The 23,042-nt window shown below is 36.2% G+C and overlaps 1 protein-coding gene across 2 annotated transcripts; it reads left to right on the top strand.

Annotated features, from left to right (window-relative positions):
* Nucleotides 1–19,461: 19,461 nt before the first annotated feature.
* LOC131150499 (uncharacterized) lies at nucleotides 19,462–22,228 on the top strand. 2 transcript variants are annotated; one of them, XM_058101252.1, is made up of 4 exons: nucleotides 19,462–19,808; nucleotides 20,059–21,753; nucleotides 21,868–21,910; nucleotides 22,006–22,228. In XM_058101252.1, the coding sequence occupies exons 1-4, from the start codon at nucleotides 19,731–19,733 to the stop codon at nucleotides 22,011–22,013; spliced, it is 1,824 nt and encodes a 607-aa protein (XP_057957235.1). In that variant the 5' UTR covers nucleotides 19,462–19,730; the 3' UTR covers nucleotides 22,014–22,228. The 2 variants fall into 2 exon arrangements, with proteins under 2 accessions (XP_057957235.1, XP_057957226.1); XM_058101243.1 differs by having other exon boundaries at nucleotides 21,868–22,228.
* Nucleotides 22,229–23,042: the final 814 nt, after the last annotated feature.

Below are 23,042 nucleotides of genomic sequence, written 5' to 3'. Positions count from 1 at the left end.
ATCGCACGATATTTACCCTTGGTGGAAGAGCGCGAAACAACTGCTTACTTCTTGCTTTTCCAAGAAATAAGAGAGTCACCTAAAAATATTCAAAAGCTGGTAGTGAATTTTTTATCATTATGATCAATAGCTCAATCCACATCAGAGTAGGCATAAAGCTGCAACGATGAGGTCAAAGAGAATAAAAGACTTTGATATAGAGTCCCTTGAAGATATTGCAAGATGTGCAAAATAGCTGACCAATGCACAGATGTAGGTAAAGCAATAAATTGACTCACGATGTGGACAACATAAGCAATATCTGGGTGAGTAATAGTCAGATAGACCAAACTACTAACAATAGTACAATATAAGGTAGAATCAAGTAGGGGAATACCATTAGTGGAAGTGTAGCGGGCATTAACCTCAAGAGGAGTATCAATAGTTCGACTATTAGTGAGATGAGTGCGGTCAAGAATATTTGCAACATACTTCAATTGGGAGAGCAAGTAACCTTTGGGGGAGTAGGCTACTTCAATTCCCAAGAAGTAACAGAGTGGCTCCAAATCCTTCATGCCAAACTCCCGAGCCAACATCTTTTTCAAGTCCACAATACCATCAACATCATCACCCATAATAATCATATCATCAACATACAAAGAAAGAATGATACGACCAGCATAAGTACACTTAACAAATAAAGCTGAATCATGAGCACTAGAAGAGAAGCCAAGAGAAGTGACAACCATCGAAAACTTCTCAAACCAAGCTCGAGGGGCTTGTTTGAGACTATATAAAGCCTTCTTGAGTTTGCAAACCTCACCTAGGTTATAAGCGACACTAGGCGGAGGTACCATGTAAAATTCCTCCTTCAGATCCCCATTTAAGAAGGCATTTTTAACATCCAACTAAGAAATAGCCCACCGATGAACATAACCTACAACAATAAGAGCACAAACAGTTGTCATCTTGGCAATCGAGCAAAAGTATCCTTATAATCCATACCATACTCTTGGGTAAAACCCTTAGCAACCAAACGAGCTTTGTATCGCTCAATAGAACCATCTGACTTTATTTTGATTTTGTAAACCCAACGAGAACCAATCGATTTCTTACCAGGAGGGAGTGACACCAAGTCCCAAATATGAGTTTTATGCAATGCAAAAATTTCCTCAACTATAGCTTATTACCAAAGAGGATCACAAGAAGCCTCCTTATACGAGGTACGCTCACAAAGTGGGTGAATAGCTGCTAAAAAGGAAGTAAAAGAACTAGAATAATAAGAATGAGTAAAATATAGTAACTAAGTGGACTTACGAGCATGCTTGGGATAGCGAGACTTATGTGAATCCACAACCACAGGAGATTCTTGGGGGACCGCAAGAGGGGCATCATCATCACCACCACCATCGCCACCATTTTCAACATTAGAGAAAGGATCAATATGAATAAGGCCTGGCTATGCCATTTGAGGAGAGCTAGTAGGAACAATAAAGAGAGGAATGTGTTCGAGGAAAACAATATGATGAGAGACATATACTTTCTCAGCAACAAGATCAAAACACCTATAACCCTTATGTCCCTTTCCATAACCAAGGAAGACACACATGGCAAAACGTGGCGATAATTTAGTATGCTCAACAGTGGGACGAAGGACAAAACATAGGCAACCAAAGACTTTTATAAAGGATGTTGGCCTTACAAGGCTTAATTACCTATTTTGATGCTAACAAATAAGTAGAACTTAACATGCTTTGTTTAAGTGATGTATTTTCAAGACTCAATAATGAATGCAAGGTTAAAGAATTCATGAGAGCTTGTACTTTAGATAAGGATGATTATATCAAGCTTGAAGTATGGATTTAAAGATAAAACGTGAAGATCATGAGAGCATGAGGATTAAAGAGAACCTGATGAAAGCTCAAAGAATAATGACGCTCAAAGTCTGAATTTTTTTATGAAAGACCAAGAGAGATAAATAATTAAAAGCTCACATATATTTCAGGATCATTGAAGCTCAGCAAAGAATACAAAGAGAACTCAAAGCAACAAAAAATCAAATGAGTCTTTAAGACAAGTCTTTGTAAGTACTTCAAGAATGGTTCAAATATGTTTTTCATTTTGAAGCTCATTAGGCAAAGACAGACTTAGAGACCTTAGTTTAAGTCTTAGAACATGTGTTTTCAAAGTTAAACAAGTTTATATTCTAAGATTAATTAAGAAAAAATGAGAGAGATAAACAAATTTTTAAAAGAAGGAAAAGTATGATGGACAGACAACTATCTGTCTATGGATAGACGACTGACAAGTTTAAAGGATTTATTTAAATGGACAGAAGCTGGACAGATGACTGTCAAGTTGTTGACAGACGACTGCCAATGACCAGTGAGTCATCTGTGTGCGTTCTGCCAGTCGACTGCCACCCTTCTGTGTGTTTTAAAATTGAGTTATTCTAGTGATAGACGACTGCAAACCTGAGGACAGGCGACTGTCACCTCTCTGTTTGTGGATTTTATAGTTGTAATGTTTAGACAGCCGATTGCCAGTGACTACACAGTCATCTGGCTCGCGGTAGATTTCAAAATTTGCAACAAGCATATTTTTGAAATTTAAATTATTTGAAGCCCAAACAAATTTACAAATTGAACCCTACTCCAAGTAAACTTGGGGAACAAGCTAATTCACTTTCTACATCTATAAATACCCTCAAGTTCCATTGATTTAAATACCAACACAAGAAGAGAAATCAAGAAATCAGTTCAGCATTCAAAACTCTCTCTTAAGTATTCTGAAATTTTGAAAGTGCTTTATTGCTCACATCTTGCATGAAGTTGCTAAAAGTCTTGCTGATTCTCACTGAGATTGTGCTTCAATTACTACTTCTTTCATCTATTGAAAGAATCATATGGTGATACAACTCTAGAGCTTCAAATTTGAATTTCATATTCTGAATTTTATTAAAGTATTGTATTGTGCTGTAATTGTTGTACTAATCAGCTCTTTGTGAGAGCATATCCTTTGTACACATATTTTGTTTGTGTTTCTTGTAGATTGACGATTCCAAGGATTATTTGGATTGTTGGCTAAGCAAGGGGATATTGCTTAGAGAGGCGGGCTCTAGCCTAATTAAGGAGTGACTCAACGAGGGGACATCATTTGGAGAAGGCAGGCTCTAGCCTTAACCAAGGAGTATTGTAAAGGTTTGTTCCGTTCGTTAAAGGAACATGTTTAGTGAATCCTTTCGTGGTTTGCCAATGGCGAGGACGTAGGCTGGGTATAAAGCAAACCTCATAAAAATCTTGTCGCACTCTCTCTTTCCCTTACTCTTTTTATTTCCAGTGCATATACAACTGCGTGGATGTTTTAAATATCTAAATCACACAATCTACATAATTTGGAAGTTAAATAAACTTAAGGTTTAATTTTGATTTGGGATTGCGGAAACCGAAAGGGAGTACGTTGGTTGATCACACCTTTGCCGAAACCTCAAAGGAAGTACGTTGGTTGGTTAACACCTAAAGAAAAATTAACCAAGAGGTTATTTAAATTCTGAGTTGTTTGGAATTGGAGTTGTGAATTGCATTAAAGAAACTATTTCATATATACAGGTCTTGGATTAAATTCATATCTATGGGGCTTATATAAATAAACAACCATATTAAGTTCTTATATCATCAGAGTGCTTTATATCTTGGTTTGGTTGTTTGCTATTCAAATTGTGATTGATTACTTGGATGGTTGAATGATTGTGTTGTTGTGAATTAAATTAAGAAATAAGCTTTTGTTGAAAGTTTGAAGAATCAACGATAAGTTAAGAATTCCTAAAAGATTTAAAAGAAATTTTTAAAACCCAATTCACCCCCTCCCCCCCTCTTGGGACTACACCTTACTTTTCAAAGGAGTAATCAGTGAGGGACCTATATAATTTTTACCAAGGGGAGAGACCAAAATTGTGGGATGTGGGGATTATATTAATCAAGTGTACCACTGTAAGAACTGCTCCCCCCCCCCCCCCCAACCCCAAAATTCACTAGGAACCTTAGTAAATAAGAGAAGACAATGAGTTATTTCAACAATATGACGATGTTTTCTTTCAGAAACTCCATTTTGTTGAGGAGTATCAGTACAAGAAGATTGATGAACAGTACCATCAGAGATGAGCAACTCAGAAAGTGCCTTAGAAGTATACTCCCTAGCCTAATCAAAATGAAAACATTTAACTACAACAGAGCGTTGAGTACGAACAAATGATCGGAAGACAGTATAGGTATGGATGAAATCATATCAACGTTTCATTAAATAGACTATGAATTACAGTGTTATCCCAAGAGGGGGGTGAATTGGGTATTTTCAAAAATTAATTCCTTTAAGTTCTAATTTTGAAAACTATCAATTACAAACTTGTAATCCACTTAATACCTAACTTAATGTTTCACAATTATTCAATTTAATGTGTGTCTTTATCAAGCATACAATTTTACTCAATTACACACAAACTTATTAAATGTTCAACTCATACACAATAAACATATAATTTAAATGTAAACGAAAATTAAAAGGAGTTAAGGGAAGAGAGAAGACAAACATGATTTTTACGAGGTTCGGCCTACCCTAGCCTATGTCCTCGCCTTGAACAATCCACTCAAGGATTCCGCTAAAAATTCTCTCCTTTAACTAGGACGGAGCTTTCCTTACAATCTGCTGCTTCCAAGAGGCATAGTTTCCTCCTCAACCCCGATTCACATCCTGAATCGTGAATACAAAATAAAATTACAATTTCTTCAAAAATTCAAATGCTTCTACACAAAGCTAGTGAGTACAATAGAAATTCTAGTACATACTCATATGATTAAACATGAAGCTCAACATGTATGTAATGATAAGATTGTTGCATGAGTAATGTGATGCTTCCCAAATTTATTTTTAATTAATATCTCCCAGAAATAATTTCTTAAAAATGAAAACTTTGGAGATCTTAGGGTTTGATTTCATCTCACTTTATGCAAGAGTAACAAATAAGATCTTTAGAAAAATAGTCTTGAATAATATGCAGATCTAAGTTCTTGCTATCAAATAACTTGTAAAATTAAACCTTTGAATAAAGATATGCTTTTGAATATTACAAAGATTTAAAAACAATAGTTTTTCAAGTACTTTTTGCACCAATAATGTAAAACTCTTTGTATAAAGATGTAACTTTGAATATCACAAGGATTCAATCTTTAGAATATTATTCCCAAAAGATTTTTCAAATAAATAACTATAGGAAAATAGGTTTCTTGCTCCCAATAAGATTTTTAGATAAACAACTAATGGAGAAGACTATCATTTAATAAAATATTCAATGCTCAATAAAATATTTTTCCAAACCTCAAGATCAAACCTAGATTAGCCGAAGTTGTGCGTGTATTCGCTTGGATCTTGAAGATGTGAATGCTCAGACAAATATGAATTCTTTGGAGTGCAGGCAAAAGTTCTTAGCCAAGAATCAAAGCTCTAAAAAATATGCCAAAGATTGATGCAATATGTTCAAAACTCTCAAGAGATGTTCAAAAGTTCAAGGCTCCCAATAGATGTGCAAAAAGTGGTGCTCTAGGGTTTAGAGTTTAGGTTTATAAGCAATCTCGCCATCTAAATAATTTCTGGCCGTTAGATCATTTAAAAAATCATATTTATGTCTATGTCCATGCTAGAACGTCGTTCTGCGTCGTGACCTTCGTCGACGAATGGGTACGTTCGTCGATGAGCGTACAACACTCATTCATCAACGAGGCCATGAGTTCGTCGATGAGAACAATGTCTGAACTTTTTGGACTCTCGGTATTTTTTTTGTCGACGAGACAACACTGTTCATTTCCAAGTGACCTTCATACGTTCGTCAATGAGGCCATGGGGTTTGTCGACGAGGTCTCTAAAATTTGCCTCGAAAAATTTATTTAACCTAAAACTAATGTTAATGAATCTTTCACGAAATGCATGAGTCCTAAGGTCTGTCTATGGTATATTGGTTTTTGAATTAAATCATATGAAATATGTAAATACATTTAATTCTAAATACCCATTCTCATTGAAGATCTTGAACTTGAAGCTTGCTTCTTCATCCTTTTATTCCTTTAGTTCCATGGATTAAGCCAAGTGATATGTACTTTAAGTTCTTCGTGGCTTCCATATCAAGCTTACCGTTTGTGCATTCTAAATCATAATCCTGTTCACAAACTCAATTGCAGAGGTCAAATACCAAGTGATTTGTCATTATCAAAATAGGATTGGACTCATAGAGTCAACATAGACCCAACAATACCGAGTATAATCATCAATAAAAGAAACATAGTGTAACGCCCTGAACTCGAAAACCCGGTCCGATGCGTTATACTTGAAAAAATCGTGCTTTGTGGAGCCCCGAACCCGCTTGGTGGGACCCGAGTGTCACGTAATCCATTTTCCTTTACCTGTTATTCCATTTACAATTACACAACGAAAAACATAACTACAATCCTCAACCAATATAATACCAGAGTTTTCTACGTCTATCTACATTCCAAAATAAACCATTCATTTACCTGTATCCACATATATACAAATCTCCAAAAATATAATCTACAACTTCCAGTATTCACAACTCAGAAGACTTAAAACATATAACATAAAACTTATACATCCCAAAAGTATCATCAAAGTTTATACCTTTTTCCTTTTTATATCCAAAATGCTATAACAGCCTTGAGCTCTCTAAGCTCGATCACGTGGAGGTCCTAAAAAAGATAAATTTGTATTCGGGTGAGACACATCTCAGTAATGGAAGAAACAATATATTAAATCAGCGTGTGGCCAACATGAGGTTTATAAATAACATATGTATATGTATTCAACATCTGCAAATCATTATCATAATTTCTAAAATCTTTTCTTGAGCCTGATCAAACATATGCAATGTATTTTACCCATGAGAATACCTAAGGATTGGGGTGATTACCCGCCTATACAAGTAGCACCCCTCTGCTCTGATACTTTCGGCAACCAATGGTCACAACTGAAGCATATCAGGGCACTTACCTTACTCAGTAAGCCTTTAGGTGAAAAAGAAATCTTGTACTCACACAATTCATACAATGGTTTACCAGCAAAGGCTCCCGAGAATAAATAAATTTACCCGCCCATACAAGTAATTTCTCTTTGCCCTAATATATTATGCAACCTACTGCTACATCTGATACCTACTAAGGCCCTCGCATTTCTCAGCAAGCTCTCGGGCGAAGAGTTTACCCCGCCCATAATACATACCATATTATACTAGCATAAATACTGATAATACCATAATACGTTATTATGTCTATCATTTATTCTGTATTTCCCATTTGTTCATGTTCTTAGCTTTGACATTCCGTAGCATTTCACTTTACGTGGCTCTTTCCCATTTTACATCATTCACATTTCAAATTTCATTTCGATTTCATTCACATTTCATTTCATTCTCATTTTCATTTCATTTTCCTTGCATTCGTAGTATAACTCCTTTCAGCTATACATCAGTTAGTCCACATAGATATGCGCTAACCTGCTACTATAGCTCCATTCAGCTATCATCAGTAAGTCTACAACTCCTTTTAGTTATTCATTGTTTCTATGGTTACATGAACAATCACATGCAGTATAATTCATATAATATTTTCATTCTCAGTGCATTTCCTGTATAACTTGCATCTCATACATATAACATAATTTACACAGAATTTCCATTTTACTCATGCCACACAATTTAATAGTAAAATTCATACATTTCCTATAAAATAAGTCAACCTACATTTAACATTCATATATTGAAAATATACCTTTAATTTCTTACATAATTATCCTTAAAAATCTTTCACTTTCATCAGTCCATTTTCACATATACATAACTAATAAAACAGTCTTAGACTCAGAAATCATAATTTAAACAGTTAACATTTTTAATCCATAAGAAAACATATACATATATACCTTACATAATCCATTTATCCGTTTAATTCATAAAAACTGGTTTAATATATATTCTCCCTTACCTGTGTTCTTGAACTACGCTAACAGGAACCCCGAAAAGATACCTGCGGCACTCACCCAGACCCTAAATCAAAAATCCTAGTTCAATTAAATCAACCCTAAATAAAATACTTAAACATTTCCTATGCCCAAAAATTCCAAATAAATAATTAAACTCTCAATTATAACCAATTTACTTAATTCCTTAAATCCTACTCTGCTTTGGAGTGGTGCCTAGGAAATGCAAATTGAAAATTTAATCCAACCAAAATGACGATGATCAAAACTAGGACCCCATCGTGGTGCCCGATCATTGAATTAGCTGAAGATCTAATAAGAAATTGAGTAAAAAATCAGGATTTACCTTACCCCAGGAGTGGTGCTTATGTTGTTCCCATGACAAATCCACTCCAGCAGAAATGTCGGTGACGAACATAGGAATCCAACGGTACCTTCCATTTCCCGATTAGCCGAATATTCATTGAGAAGTTTTAGAGAGAGAGAGGGCGTGAGGCTTCTGGCAAGGGTGAAGATTCAATTTTGAAATTGAAGATTGCGTGCAATAGTAATACTAACCACTAACCACTATAATAATATTATATCTACTTTAACCTATATATATATATATATATATATATATATATATATAATATCATAAACTTACACACACACACACACATACACACACACACACACACACACACACATATATATATATATATATATATATATATTATAATAACCTTAATTTCAAATGTCATGGAATGCATTCCACTTATATTATATTATATTATTACTTTATTATCTTACTTGAACCATTATAACATTATATTAATATTATACATACACATACACACACACACACACATATATATATGTTGCTAAAATTTATACAAACTTTATTAATCTTTTTGTACTAATAAAACTGTACAAGGCCATTCTTTTACATGGGAAGGAGGCAGACTACAAGGGAGATATACAAATATACAAGGGTATTTTGGGGAGATATGCTAACATCCCCCCTCAAACTCAAGGTGGTATCGAAGATGTCATCTGGAGTTTGCAGATTAAAGTACAATGACAATCAGGTGGATGAGTTTTCTTGAAGATATCAGCCAACTGATCAGCCGAAGGAACGGACAAGAGGCGAAGTGTCCCGTTCTGAAGATGATGACACACAAAATGACAGTCAATCTCGATATGTTTGGTGCGTTCATGGAAAACATCGTTGTGAGTGATCTGGACAGCACTATGATTGTCACAATAAAATGGAGTGCTCGAGGGTTGAGTGTAATGACCTGAAGAATAATGGTATTTAAATAATAAAGAGGGAGGGATTAACAGAGGAATTTAATCAAGGACTTGTCGACGAATACAGGGGATTTGTCGACGAGGATAACACAGGGTCTCATTGATGAGGGTAGGTATTGTCGACGAGAAAATACCGAGAGAATTTTTTGGGCGACTCTAAAATTCGTTGACGAAGGGGAGAGTTCGTCGACGAATTTCCTGTTGACCTCGTCGACGAGGTGACGTGGCTCGTCGACGCAGCCCAGTGTATAAAAAAGGCCAACTTTCATTTTTGGCCGAAATATTCTGCAAACATTTCTCTCTCTCTCTCTCTTTCTCTCCTCTATGCCCCTCCTACCTTCTCTCTACTATCTCGGGCCGAATTCTTGCTGGTTCAACGATCTAAAGCCACCACGATGCTTCTGGCGAAATTCTCTCCAAGTTTACCGGGGCGGATCGTCGGTGAGGCTGAGTTGGAAACCATCTCAAATCCAGGGCAATGATTTCTACTCAGTATTTGGCTATTTGACAGTTGTAGAAAGTGTAGTATGTGTAGAAATACTAAACTTTAGTTCTAAGAAATGTCATTTTCAGGGTGTTGAGCGGGGAACCCTACGGATGCAGGAGTATTTCTTTTAGGGGCTTTTCAAGAATCAGGTAAGGGGATAAACTAAACTAGTATTTTATGAAAAGTATGTATAATATTATAGCATTTGATTTCAGGGAAATAAATATATTTATATATGATTTATATTTGGAAATACAACTGAAAATGATGGTATGTTAGATATATGAAAAAAAACCTATTTCATATGGCATAAGTAGAAATTATAATGAAAAACTGGTTTTTAGGAATATGATAAAGATTTGCATTTGTATAATGGAAAATCGGCGTACGGGCCGAGATTTTTATATATTTTGCCGGCGTATGGGCCGTGCTATGTGTATGGTTTGTCAACGTACGGGCTGAGCTATGAATATGATTTGCCGGCGTACGGGCCAAGTTATGTGTATGATTTGTCGGTGTATGAGTCGAGTTATGGATATGTTTGCCGGTATACGGGTCGAGCTATGGATATGTTTGCTGGCGTACGAGCCGAGCTATGGTAAAATATGAAATATCGGCGTACGGGCCGATGATTTTCATGATATACGTATATGTGCAAAATGATATGATTGATTTGAAAATTAATGGTATGAAATATCCATGTATCACAGTTTTAGTATATGTTATATGATATCAGAACCTGGTTGGCTTGGTGTAGACTAGCACTTGCACGGTACCGATGCTATGTGTTCATGATTTATCATGATATTTGTGTTAATGCCGTTGTAAGGAGTGATGTGAGATTGGATGGTCGATGTGGTTTTTAAGAAGTGTGTGAGTGCCCCTGGTGTATGGACCAGGTCTAGCAGACCCATTTGACTTACAGACTGTACTTTTGACTTGACAGTGGTCGACCAACCATTGTCAGGTCCAGCCTTCCAGCCACATAACCCAGTCATGTGGGGGTAATACATGACAACAGTTAGCTAACCTACCTGGATTGTTTTTGTATTATTATTATATGAGATGAGTTATGCTATGAGAATACAGTATGTTCTGTCATGTTTTGATTATACATGTTTTCCCAAAAATATTATATATACAGTTTTACTGGTTATGTTTACGAATATATGTATACCACAGAAATGCTCATGTTGCCACACACTAGTATTAGTTTATTTCCCTTACTGAAAGGTGTCTCACCCCAAAATTTTATAAACATTTCAGGAGCCCCTAACAGGAGAGCGGGTAAAGCTTCGTTGATTTAGTACCGTTGATCTGCCCTCTCCGAAGGGTAAGTTTTGGTAGGAACGGTCAGATTTTTTATGGAAATGTCCCTAGGTTTTTTATTTTTGGGATGTATATACTTAAATACAATGGATGTAGTAACTCTGGTTTTATGATGAATGGTTTTGTATTTATAATAGTATGATTGTATGTTTCCTGCTGCTTAGGCTTCCGTTATGTGTTCTGATGTATCCCTGGTACCCACTGGTCTAGGTGAATTATGATCTGCTGAGTTTTGTGATAATGGTTTTATTTTTATGGAAAATAAAGGTGAAAATTAAGCAGGTCATTACACTGAGGAACTCCTATATCTTGAAGAAGCCAACGAAGCCAAAGAAGCTCAGAAGTAGTATCAATAAGGGCCCGATACTCAGCCTCAATGCTAGAACAAGCAACAACAGTCTGTATTTTGCTCCACCAAGAGATAAGAGAGTCACCAAGTAAAAAAAAAAAACCAGTGGTAGACCGACGATCAGTAGGGTCCCCTGCCTAATTAGCATCTGAATAAACTTATAACGTCAAGGATGAGTGAGAGGAAAAAAAAGGCCATGAAATAAGGTGCCCTTCACATATCGTAAGATGTAAAGAACAACTACATAGTGAACAGAACGAGGAGCCGACATAAACTGGCTAACAAGGTGCATCGCATAGGCAATGTCTGGTCTAGTGACAGTGAGATAAATCAAGCTCCCAACAAGCTGTCGGTAACGAGTGGCATCGGGAAGGAGCTCCCCATCAGTAGGACGGAGTTTGATATTGGGCTCTAGCGGACTATTAGTTATCTTACAATCAGTGAGACCAGCACGTGTGAGAAGATTAGAGGCATATTTGGCTTGGGTCAAGGAGTAGCCATTAGAGGTAGGGGACACTTCTAAGCCAAGGAAGTAGCAAAGAGAACCGAGGTCTTTCATCTCAAACTGTTGACATAGAAATCGCTTAAGTTCATGAATACCAGAAGTATCATCACAAGTAATGATCATATCGTCAACATAAAGTAGTAGAAGAGTGATGCCAGTAGCAGTGTGACGGGTAAAAAGGGTTGAATCATAGGGGCTAGAAGCAAACCCAAGCTAAACAACAGTGGAGCTGAACTTACAAAACTAAGCATGAGGAGCTTGCTTAAGCCCATATAACCTGACCAGGAGAGTGAGGATACCCAGGAGGGGGCTTGCATATATACGTCCTCAGCCAAATCACCATGTAAGAAGGCATTCTTGACATCCATCTAAAAATAAAGACCATCGTCGAGCATAGGCAACAACCAAAAGGGAGCGAACGGAGGTAATACGAGCAATAAGGGCAAATGTCTCCTCATAATCAATGTCATTTTTCTGAGTAAAGCCCTTTGCCACTAAACGAGCTTTATGTCATACTTCAAAACCGTTGGATTTTTTTTTCTATTTATACACCCATTTGTTTCCAACTACAGTCTTACTAGGAGGCAGGTCAACTAGGTCCCCAGTATGAGGTTTGTGAAGTGCGTCAAGTTCTTTATACATAGCTTGCTGCCAAACAAGAACAGAACAAGCTTCACGATAACTGCGAGGCTCATGAAGGGAGTCAAGAGTAGAAAAATAGTGAAAGTCACTATGATAGGTAGGAGGTGCCCTTACCCAAATAGAACGATGGACATCCAATCTAGTGGACTCAGGCGGAGTGGAAGTGACGGCAGGATCATTAGACATTCCAGGTTCGGGAGTGGCAGACGCTGAGGGATCACCTGATGAGCTGGCATGACCTGCATTAGAAGAGAAAGCGAGAGAGGGATCAATGGCAGGATCAATGAAAATGGGGGAGTATGAGGGACAATCGGAAGAAAATGGAGAGATGCTAGCGAACATTTTGTGTTCCCAAAACTGAACATGCCAAGAGACACGAAGACGCTTGGCGATGGGGTCATAGCACCGATAGCCCTTGTGTTCAATGCCATAACCAAGAAAGCAATAGAGACGAGAGTGAGGTTCAAATTTTGTATGTTCATGAGGTGGAAGCAAAACAAAGCAAGCACAACCAAAGACTTTGAGAAGAGAATAATCAAGTACCTTTCCATAGAGAGCCTCATATGGAGATTTATTAGAGAGAGTAGGGGTTGGAGCTCGATTAATAGTGTAAACAGCGGTAAGAGCAGTTTCACCCCAAAATGATTCAGGGAGGGATGCAGAGAAGAGTTGAGAGCGAATAGTGTCAAGAATTTGACGATGCTTACGTTTGGCACGACCATTCTGTTGGGAGGTGGAGGGACAGGATCGATGGGATAAGGTGTCGGCCTCTCGAAGTTCTTCAATGAAAGGCATAGAAGTATATTCCAGGGCATTATCGTACTGAAAGACTTTAATGGTGCGAGCAAACTGAGTTTTAATCATCTGCTTAAAGTCACAAAAAGTAGTAAGTAGCCTAGTGTGATCATGCAAAAGATAAATCCACGTAGACCGAGAGTAATCATAGATAAAAATGACAAAGTAACGAGACCCGCCCTTAGTAAGGATAGGATCAGGTCCCTAAATATCAGAATGAACCAAATCAAAGGGTGCAGAAGACAAAGAATTAATTTCATTAAAAGGTAAAGCTTTCTGTTTCCCAAGTTGACAAGGCATACAATCAAAATGTTCAAATGTAACATTTCCTAAGCAACCACTAGAAGCTAAAGACTAAACATGAAACAACGAGGCATGACCGAGAAAAGAATGCCAAACACTGGAAGACATTGTAGCAGAAAAAGATGGAGGAGAACACGAACGAGGCAAATGCAAAGATGTGAGCTTGAAAAGGCGACCAAATTTAGGCCCAGTCCCAACAAGTTGGCCCATCTTCGGATCTTGCACATCACAACCTTTGTGAGAAAAGGTTAAGATCAAACCACATTCAACAAGTTGACCAATAGAAAGGAGATTAAGAGACAAGTTAAGCACAACATATGTGTCAGGCACTGAAAAAGTAGGAGTAGAAATATGACCAAGATGACTAACAGACATATGTGAACCATTAGCAGTATAAATTAAGGGAACAGGATTTAAACACTGCTTATGTGTCACTAAAGAGGAATTAGAGGTCATATGATTGCAACAGGCAGAATCAATAAACCAAGGTGTCGAGGTACCTATGGAGACTGATAAGGCAGTAGAAGTGCTAGATAGAACCTGGGTGATAATTGCCTCAAGGTCAGCTACAGAAAGAGACGACAAAGGGGGTGCCAAAGATGGAGCAGAAACTGAGGAGCTGGTGGAGACAGCAGCAACAGACTTGGAAGAGTAAAATGCCTTAGCCTTGAGAGCATCCTTAGCATCCTTGGCCTTTTTCTTAGGACAATCAGAAATACGAAGACCGTCTTCCTTACAATAGTGGCACTAGCCATGGAAACGACGCAGTTTAGAAGGTGCAACAGTTGTAGCAGGAGTAGCCGAAGTAGAGGAACTAGACGGAGTAGTAGCTAAAACCATATCTGTAGAATGAACCCGACGAGTTTGTTGGCGTGTCTCCTTAGAAATGAGCTCCGAAAGAGCAACCTCAAGTGTAGGAAGAGGAGAGCAATGTAATAAAGAAGCTCGAGTATTCTCAAATTCATCTTGGATATGCATTATAAAGTATATAAACTGACGACGATCCCAATATGCAGCAAAAATTTTAATTGACTGCTCATCAGAAAAGGCAGGGTCAGCTTGAGAAAGCTGATCCCAAAGGCCACTAACTTGAGCATGAAACTTGGCAATAGATTGTCCAGGCTCCTGACGCAGCTGAGAAAGCCTAGTTTCCAACTGAAACTCGAGAGCAACATCACTGCCACAGTTGTATCATTTGGCCAAAAAATCTCAAGCAACTTTGGCATTACGAAATTTAGGAAGTAGGCTCTGAATAGTAGGAACAGATGTATTAATCAACTAGGAAAGGATCTTACAGTGTGTACTTTCTCATTTATCAAGAGCCTCATCAAACTCTTTTGTGGAGTGCGTGTCATTTTCATGAGTTTTTGTTTTGATCCAGTGACAAAACTCCATAATCTCTGACCAATAAAAAAAACTAACATTTGTTGGGTCCAAGCATTGTAATTGGAGTCATTCAAAATAATCTCTATAGGCGGGCAACATCAGTGAAAGGCGCCATAAAAAAAAAAGGGAATAATACTGACTGATGTATAACAATTGAACGGAATCGGAGAGATGAAAACTGATGCTTCGCCGAGGGAAAGAACACGGCCAAAGAAGACTATCTATATCCTGCATGTGGCGGCCAAAGAAAGATGCATGGACAATAGTCAAAAAATTGAAGCACAAAAAATAAAATAATCAAGTCTCAAAAGTTAAGAACTCATTCCGGCACACCTGTATCAATACAATTTGAAATCAAATCCTATCGCTGGATGAGGGACTCTCTGTCTGCTTCCTGAGAAAAACAGAGTCCTAAATATAATCAAATCCAAAAACAGACAAAGCAATAACGGTAGTGCAGTACAAGTCGTTTCTAAGCTCTCTCGCCGCGGATTCTACGAGCAAGCTGGATGTCCTTGGGCATGATAGTGACTCGCTTGGCGTGAATCGCGTAGAGATTGGTGTCCTCAAATACTCCGACGAGGTAGGCCTTTGCAGTTTGGCGAGATGACGATGACGTTGTCCAGAATGGATACCAATGATGACGACGACGTCCTCCGGAACGGTGGTCGAGTAGAGGGGATACGATGACGACGATGTCGTCCGAAATGGCGGCCGAGCGGAGGAAGGACGTTTAGAAACAATGGGCGGCGGCAAGGAGGCTTAGGAGAAAAAAATTAGGTTTAACTTTGGCTCTAGTACCATGTTAAAATTAATACAAACTTTATTAATCTTTTTACACTAAAAAAACTGTACAAGGCCATCCTTTTATATGGGAAGGAGGCAGACTACAAGGGAGATATACAGATATACAAGGGTATTTGGGGAGATATGCTAACATATGTATACTTGTATATTCATCCTATTATTTATTTCATTAATTCAATTTAATAATAATTATTAATTAGTTAATAATAATATTTTTTTCCAAGTCTTTACATTCTCCCCTCCTTTGGAAAATTTTGTCCTTGAAATTTTTATTAATTATTCATTTCCTCATTTTAGGAATTCATAACTCAACACATCTCACATATCCCAATATCTATCAAATGAATTCCTATATTTTCCACAATTAAATAACATCATCATAAACATTAAGATCATCATATAAAATGTTCAATTATCCCTAATTAAATTAAATCATCATTATCTTAAATATATAATCTCGTACCTGTGCCTCTAGCAGCTTCACAGAAAGTCACCAACGTTTTGCATCTCCAGTCATCTTAAAAGCTAGATAACGAACCTTCTGCTCGTCCGTGCAACCGAGTACTTTCATTATCATAACCTACTCAACACAAACATTAATCTAAATCCCAATATAAGCCCAACATTTTAATTTTGGACCAGTCACGATCAACTCTCTTTTAAGTCTTCTTCTCTAATTAAGATATTATCATTATCGCCCTTTATAAATTTTATATCACTTAAATCTTTGTATTTTCTTTCTCAAACTCTAGCAAATTTATAAATGTTTTTTCTTCTTCTTTTGTATCTAATTTAGTATATAAAGTATCATAAGCTCTATGTTTAGCTTCACTAAAAGTCTTTTTTGTCTTTTTTTTTTTACTTCTTTGTATTTTTCAAGATGTTCTATATTTCTACAATTTTGCCATATTTTACACTAATTTCTTTTAATCTTAATGACTTTTTTGGACTTCTTAATCTCATCACCAACTTTCTTTACTACTCGAATATCTTCCTTTGGACTCGCCTAAAACATCTTTTTCTCCTTACGATAGAATTTGTCATTCTATTCCAAATAGTTGTATTTACATAAACCTTATTCCCTACTATCCAATCCAATTCTTTATTCATTTTATCTTTAAATTTTACTATATTATCTCCATTTAAGTTTCACCATCTAGTTTTCTTGCATTGATTAATGCTACTCCTCATCCATTTTTTAATATGTATATTTAATAATAAAATTCTATGTTGTATAGTCAAAATTTTAACTGTAATAACATTACAATCTTTAAAAAAAATAGACGATCGCCATTCTTAGTTAAAAAGAATTCTATTTAGATTTTATTATACTCATTCTTAAAGGTTATTAAGTATTTTTTTATAAAGCAAGTATTCAATATAACCAAATTGTAAGACACGACAAAATCTAAGATGCATCACCGACCTTATTTTTGTCTCCATATCCATGACCTGTATGTATCCTCTTATATCTTATATTATCTTTTCCAATATGACCATTCAAATCAACTCCTACATATTCTTTTCAAACATTCGTGTCCTTTGTAAAATACTATTCATATCTTCCTAAATTTTATTTTTAAAACTTTATGTTAATCCTATTTGGGGAGCATACGCACTAATGATGTTCACTATCTACAAACCTAAAGTTATCTTAATTTTAATAATCATATCCCCTATTCTTTTAACATCTACTACATTATCTTTTAGTTGTTTGTCTACAATAATACTCACCCCATTTTTATGTTTCTTATACCAGTATACCAAAATTTAAATTTTGATTTTTCAATTTCTCTAACTTTCTCTCCTACCCTTTTCATTTCTTAAAGACAAAATTAAGTTAATTTTCCTTCTAAACATTATTTCAACTATTTTTATACTTTTTTTTCCCATAAGAGTTCATATATTCCAAGTTTCTAATTTAATTTTAGTATTTTGTGTTAACTTATTTATCCTCTCCCTTTTTATATTGACATAATCTATTCCCTTGACTTAAACGAATTTGGTAAGAATTCATGATAATAAAATTTGACACTAGCTTTCATTTGTCTGATACAACCTTACTTCTTTATTCGGCCTTAGGACCGATTGTGTGTATAAAAAATTTGTGTTACACAAGTTAAGTACACATTTGCATTTTATTGTATTTTTTTCACATAGACAATTTTCTAAATCACATCCTACGACTAGTAGAAACCACACACACAATTTTTAATACAAATGCATTAAAAAAAATTTAAGCATATATAATTTTGACTATGAATCAAGTTTGATTATAATTAAAAAAAAAACCATGTAATAGTACTCTTTGAAAAATTTTGTATATTCCAAAACTTGTAAATGAAAAACACAAAAACACAAAAAGGCATAAGTTAAGCCTACAAATCATAAATACAAAATCTTCGCTACTAACCAACTATTAATTTTTTTTAATAATAGTAATAAAATAAATAATAAGAGAGGAGAAAATCTCACTAGTGACTGAAACTTAAAAAGAAATGACAATTGCTTAAAAATATTACAATATGTATCCCCTGCCATAAGAAATTTGATGCTGCTAAGGAAATTTAATTGAAGAATATTTAAGTAATGAGGGATTGCAAGAATTCTTCAATTTAGGAATTGCAAGAATTCTTCAATTTAAATTCAAGTCTCAAAATTCAAGAATATTGAAAAAATAAAATTTATCAACTCATAAAATCTTTATTACTTCTTCATGATTTTAAGGTTGAAGAAATAAGAATCCTTGAATTTGTTTGAGTCTTTATGAGAAAAGAAAGGAAAGAAAGGAAATTCGGAGAGGGGATCTATTTGGTTGGTGAGAAAACAAAACCAAAAAGGAAAGAACATAATAAAGAAAAATTAAAGAAAAGAAAAGGAAAACTTTTCGAAATATAATCAAAAAGGAAAAAAAAATAGAAGTAATAGTAAAAGAAAGAAAAAGAAGAGAAATTTGAGTAAAGTAGATCAAAAGATGAAAGAGATAAATTTGATTAGTTGTGGGGTTTTGAGAGAATTTGTTAAAATATCTTGAAAATTGTATTCAATAGATCTCTCTCCTGCTGCCAAAGAACTTCCAAGAATTTGATTTCATCTTGTATCGGATCAAGAATGATCCTCTTAAAGTGCGCCATAAGAAATGGAAATTCTTCCCCTTAGCAAATTTGAAGACTTGAAACTTGATGAATAAGATGTCGACAAAAAAAGAGTAGATGTGATAGTGAGAAACTTGACGTTGTATTGGGAGGCCGACAATGATAATAATCACAAATCGCCATTGCTGAGGTGGGCGGGTTGGACAAGTTCTTTTTCTTTTTTGGTCAAGTGAGTAATTGATCTGATACTTAGTTTTATTTATTTATTTATTTATCTATGATTCTAAAAATTAGAGTGACAATTTATAAAGTTTTTTTAAAAATTATATAAATTTAAAACATAATTAATTTCGTCATTTTGCATACAAAAATTCTTTCTTTCTTTTTTCTCTTTTTTTTTTTTTAAAAAAATAAAAAAAAAATCCTCATGAGTATTTAAAAAGGCTCACGAAAAAAATTAATAATCAATGCGAGAAAGTCTGAAACAGTGGGGGAACTCTCTTGGTAGGGAAACCCGCGATACCTAACCTTCGTCTGCAAACAATCGCCTCATCCTGCAATCTTCTCCTTCCGTTAATTAATTTCGATTCCTCCCTTTACGAATCAATATCCACAGCCCTTCACTCTTATCTTGCTTTTGTTTTGCTTTTGTTTTTTGTTTTTTGTTTTTTGCTTTTTTGTGTTTCGCGTTTTGTGTTTTTGTTTCAGGTAAGGTGCGAAGTGATGGGAACGAACGGTTCTTCCTCCAGGAGAAGGTCTTCTTCTTCTCTCAAGAAAAAGCGCTCCAAGAATCCCTCTGAGGTCTTCCCTCTCTATCCAATATTTACTTGTTTCATATCTCAATTGTGTCAAAAGTCTTTCTTCAAAAAAAAAATAATTATTATTTTTTTAGGTTGATAGTTTGAGGTTAATTTTTTCTGTTTCGTAATTCAATTTCGGGTGTGATTGCGTGCTGAACACGAATTAATTGAAATTAGGGTTCTCAATTCTTCAATGTGAATGTGGTATTTTTTATTCATTGTGTATATATGTGCGAATATCACATGTTTAGGTTCGAAAAAGGAAGAGTAGTAGGAGGAATAGACCTGGGAAGTTACGTCGTTGTGACGATTCCATTTCATATTCTGATGAGGATGATTCAGGAAGTTCGAGAAGCTCGGTGTCCTATTCATCTTCTAGTTCTGAGTATGATCGGAGAAGGAGAAGGTCTCGGTCTCGCACTCGAGGGAATGTAAAGAGTAGGAAGAGGGATCGAACGCTTTCTTCTAGCAGAGAAAATTTAATCCGTGATAAGAAAAGAAAAGGGTCGAGGAGAAATATCAATTCGGATGCGAGGAAAAAAATCAAATCGGATGCGAGGAAAAAATCTTCCAAGAAAAAGCCTAGGAGAGATGTGAGTCTTAGTTCTGCGAGCAGTAGTTCCTGGAGCTCTTCCAGTAGTAGCGATGAGGGTGAATTTGAGAGGCTGAGAGGGAGAACTGGTAGAAAGGAAAGAGACAAAAGAAGGGAGGGAAAGGTTAATAGTGGAACAAAAAGGATCAGATATCGGTCCAGGAGTCCATCTTCACGCAGCAGATACAGCAATGGTAGTGGTCATCATAGTGAGGAGAGATTGATGATTGAGAATAGTTCAAGGCGACTGAAGTCTGTTATTACTTTTGCAAAAGAAGCAGATGAAAATGAGGGGAGGGAATTGGATGAAGATGAGGGCAAAGAGGAGATGATCTATGATCACGATGATTACCCTTGCAGAAGTGGTGATAGTAATGATGGGGGCAGCAAGAAAGACACTGCTTATAATTCGTATGTTGCATCTGAGAAGAGAAGGCAGGTGGAAAATGACAAAGGGACTGAAGCTTTTTTTTCTGAGATCAGAAGCACCGGGAATGAGAGTGGAAAGGGTAGTGGGGATAAACATGAGGGAAGTAATCATAGTCTAGACTTTGTTCAAGCAGATAATCCTTCTGAGGAAAATAAGAGGGAGGTTCCTTCTGAGATGCATAATCCAAATGTTGATGATTTAGAGTCAATTTTAAGACGAAAGGCTTTGGAAAATCTAAGGAAGTTCCGTATCCAAACAAACACAAAGGCTCCTGCTAAACAAAAAGATATGAGTGACAGTAACGTGAAGCAGTTGTCCCCTGCAAAAGCTGAGTTGGGACGATGGAAGCCCCCACAAGATGATGACATTAGAGTTGGAGGCACAGCCCCAGCAGTTGATCATGCCATTTCACCTAAAATGAGAGCAGATTCATTTTCGTCTTCACAAAATGAGGGCAAGATTCTGGAAGTGAAACGCCGTATCATTAAATCTGTAGTTGCTAAGGAGGATATTGTTTCTCCCACAGATCAGAAGGATGTCTCGGGTAATATCAAAGAAAAAATGATTTCCACTGCTGGCGCAATTACTGGTAAATCAGAACTAGGTACTGTTTCTTTGAGGCAAAAATCATCGAGTACTTACTCCGCCATAAAGCAAGTACCCACTTCACACATTTCTAAAGAAAACCTGTTGGCTACTAAGAGTAGTGTAGATAATAGCTTGATTGAAACTGCACAAACTGTTCCCCATAGTAGCAATAACAATGATTTGGAAGTCAGTAATGCCAGTGGTTCTGCTGTTCCCAAACCTTCGTCTTGCCTTAAATCTGCACTTGGGGAGTGTAATACTAAAGATGAAACCAAGGAGGGCTCACAATTTGAACAGAAAACAATGTCTGTAATGCGGGGAGGTGAAATGGTACAGGTGAGTCTTTAGTTGTATAGATCTTGCATGACCTATAAGATACAAATATTAAATATACATGCTTGTTTTAATTTACCCAAGGTTAAATATGTCAGTTCCCAATTTTGTGGCCAGGTGAGCTACAAGGTTTACATCCCAAAGAAAGCCCCTGCTTTAGGTAGAAGGCAACTCCAGCGATAATGCTCGACTCGATTTTAGTTCAGTTTGGGAAAAAGTTAAATGGCTATACTCAATTTACTTGTTGATTTTCAGTTGCGTGACAAAGCAAAAGACTGGAAATTTCTACTCAGGCCATTTGCACCTCAAAGCTTGGGAGTAGGGGGGAATCTTTGCGGAGATTATTATTTTAGAATAATCCATTCATCTTAGAATGGTGTCTTTATGTTTTGTAAATGTCTTTACGGCATGTAGTTTTATTGATTCGTCTGGGACATATTCAGTGGTTTTGATATGCTGATTTCTCTCGCTTTGGTCAGATGCCCTCCTGCTTGAAATGTTCTCCAAAAAAATTTTGTTGTCACAATAAATAAATAAATAAAAATACAAGTAATATGGCATCACATGATTTGCAGCAAATGTGAATTGTTTCTTGAATAACAAAACCCTTTGCTCCATGCTTACGACTTATTCCTTTTGCTGAAAAAAAAAATTACAATAAAGCAAAAACCAAAACGAAAAAACAAAAAAAGGGAAGTGCGTTTCCCATTCCCACCTACAAAATATTGCTTTCCTGGCAGCTACACTTTCCCTTGCCTCCAGTTATAGGTTAAAATGTTGTTTATCTCGTCAGGGTATGGGATTAAAATATTATTAGCAAGTACCTACCTGAATTTTTTGTGGAACATTTGGTCTTCTCACAAGGCATTAGTCCAAGTATGTTTTGATGAAAATTCAATTGGGAAAATGCGCCTTTTTTTTAGAGCGGTAGGAAAAATGCCATTGAGAATTTGTGGTAAAAATGCTTGGGTGCAATTTGCAAACTTCTCAGAAAGATTCAGGACTGGTTGCTCTGATTGAAATCATGAAATTGCTAGGTTGATGACTATAACGCCAAAAAATTATTGCTTCATTTTTTGTGTTATTTGGTGGGCAAGCAGTTTGGGTAATCATTTTTACCGTTCTTCCAACAATTGGCTGAAATTTACAATTTTAATGACCAGGTCTGTTAAGGTTTGCGGGTTTGTTTCATTCAGCGAGGGTCATGGTGCACTATGATGTCCTGTTTTTGGTTATTGTCGTAGACAAAAATTGATCCCAACCTTTGTGATCCTTAATTTGGGGATTAGTCT

The sequence above is a fragment of the Malania oleifera genome, chromosome 1, assembly GCF_029873635.1.
Source record: "Malania oleifera isolate guangnan ecotype guangnan chromosome 1, ASM2987363v1, whole genome shotgun sequence".
NCBI lineage: Eukaryota > Viridiplantae > Streptophyta > Magnoliopsida > Santalales > Ximeniaceae > Malania > Malania oleifera.
The sequence above is the reverse complement of the archived record's forward strand: the minus strand, read 5'-3'. Positions and strand labels throughout refer to the sequence as shown.

Coding starts and splice junctions, on each gene's coding strand:
- LOC131150499 (XM_058101243.1), top strand. CDS start 19,731: ATGGGAACGAACGGTTCTTCCTCCAGGAGAAGGTCTTCTTCTTCTCTC. Junction 19,809..20,058: donor GCTCCAAGAATCCCTCTGAG/GTCTTCCCTCTC, acceptor TCACATGTTTAG/GTTCGAAAAAGGAAGAGTAG. Junction 21,754..21,867: donor GGGGAGGTGAAATGGTACAG/GTGAGTCTTTAG, acceptor TTTTGTGGCCAG/GTGAGCTACAAGGTTTACAT.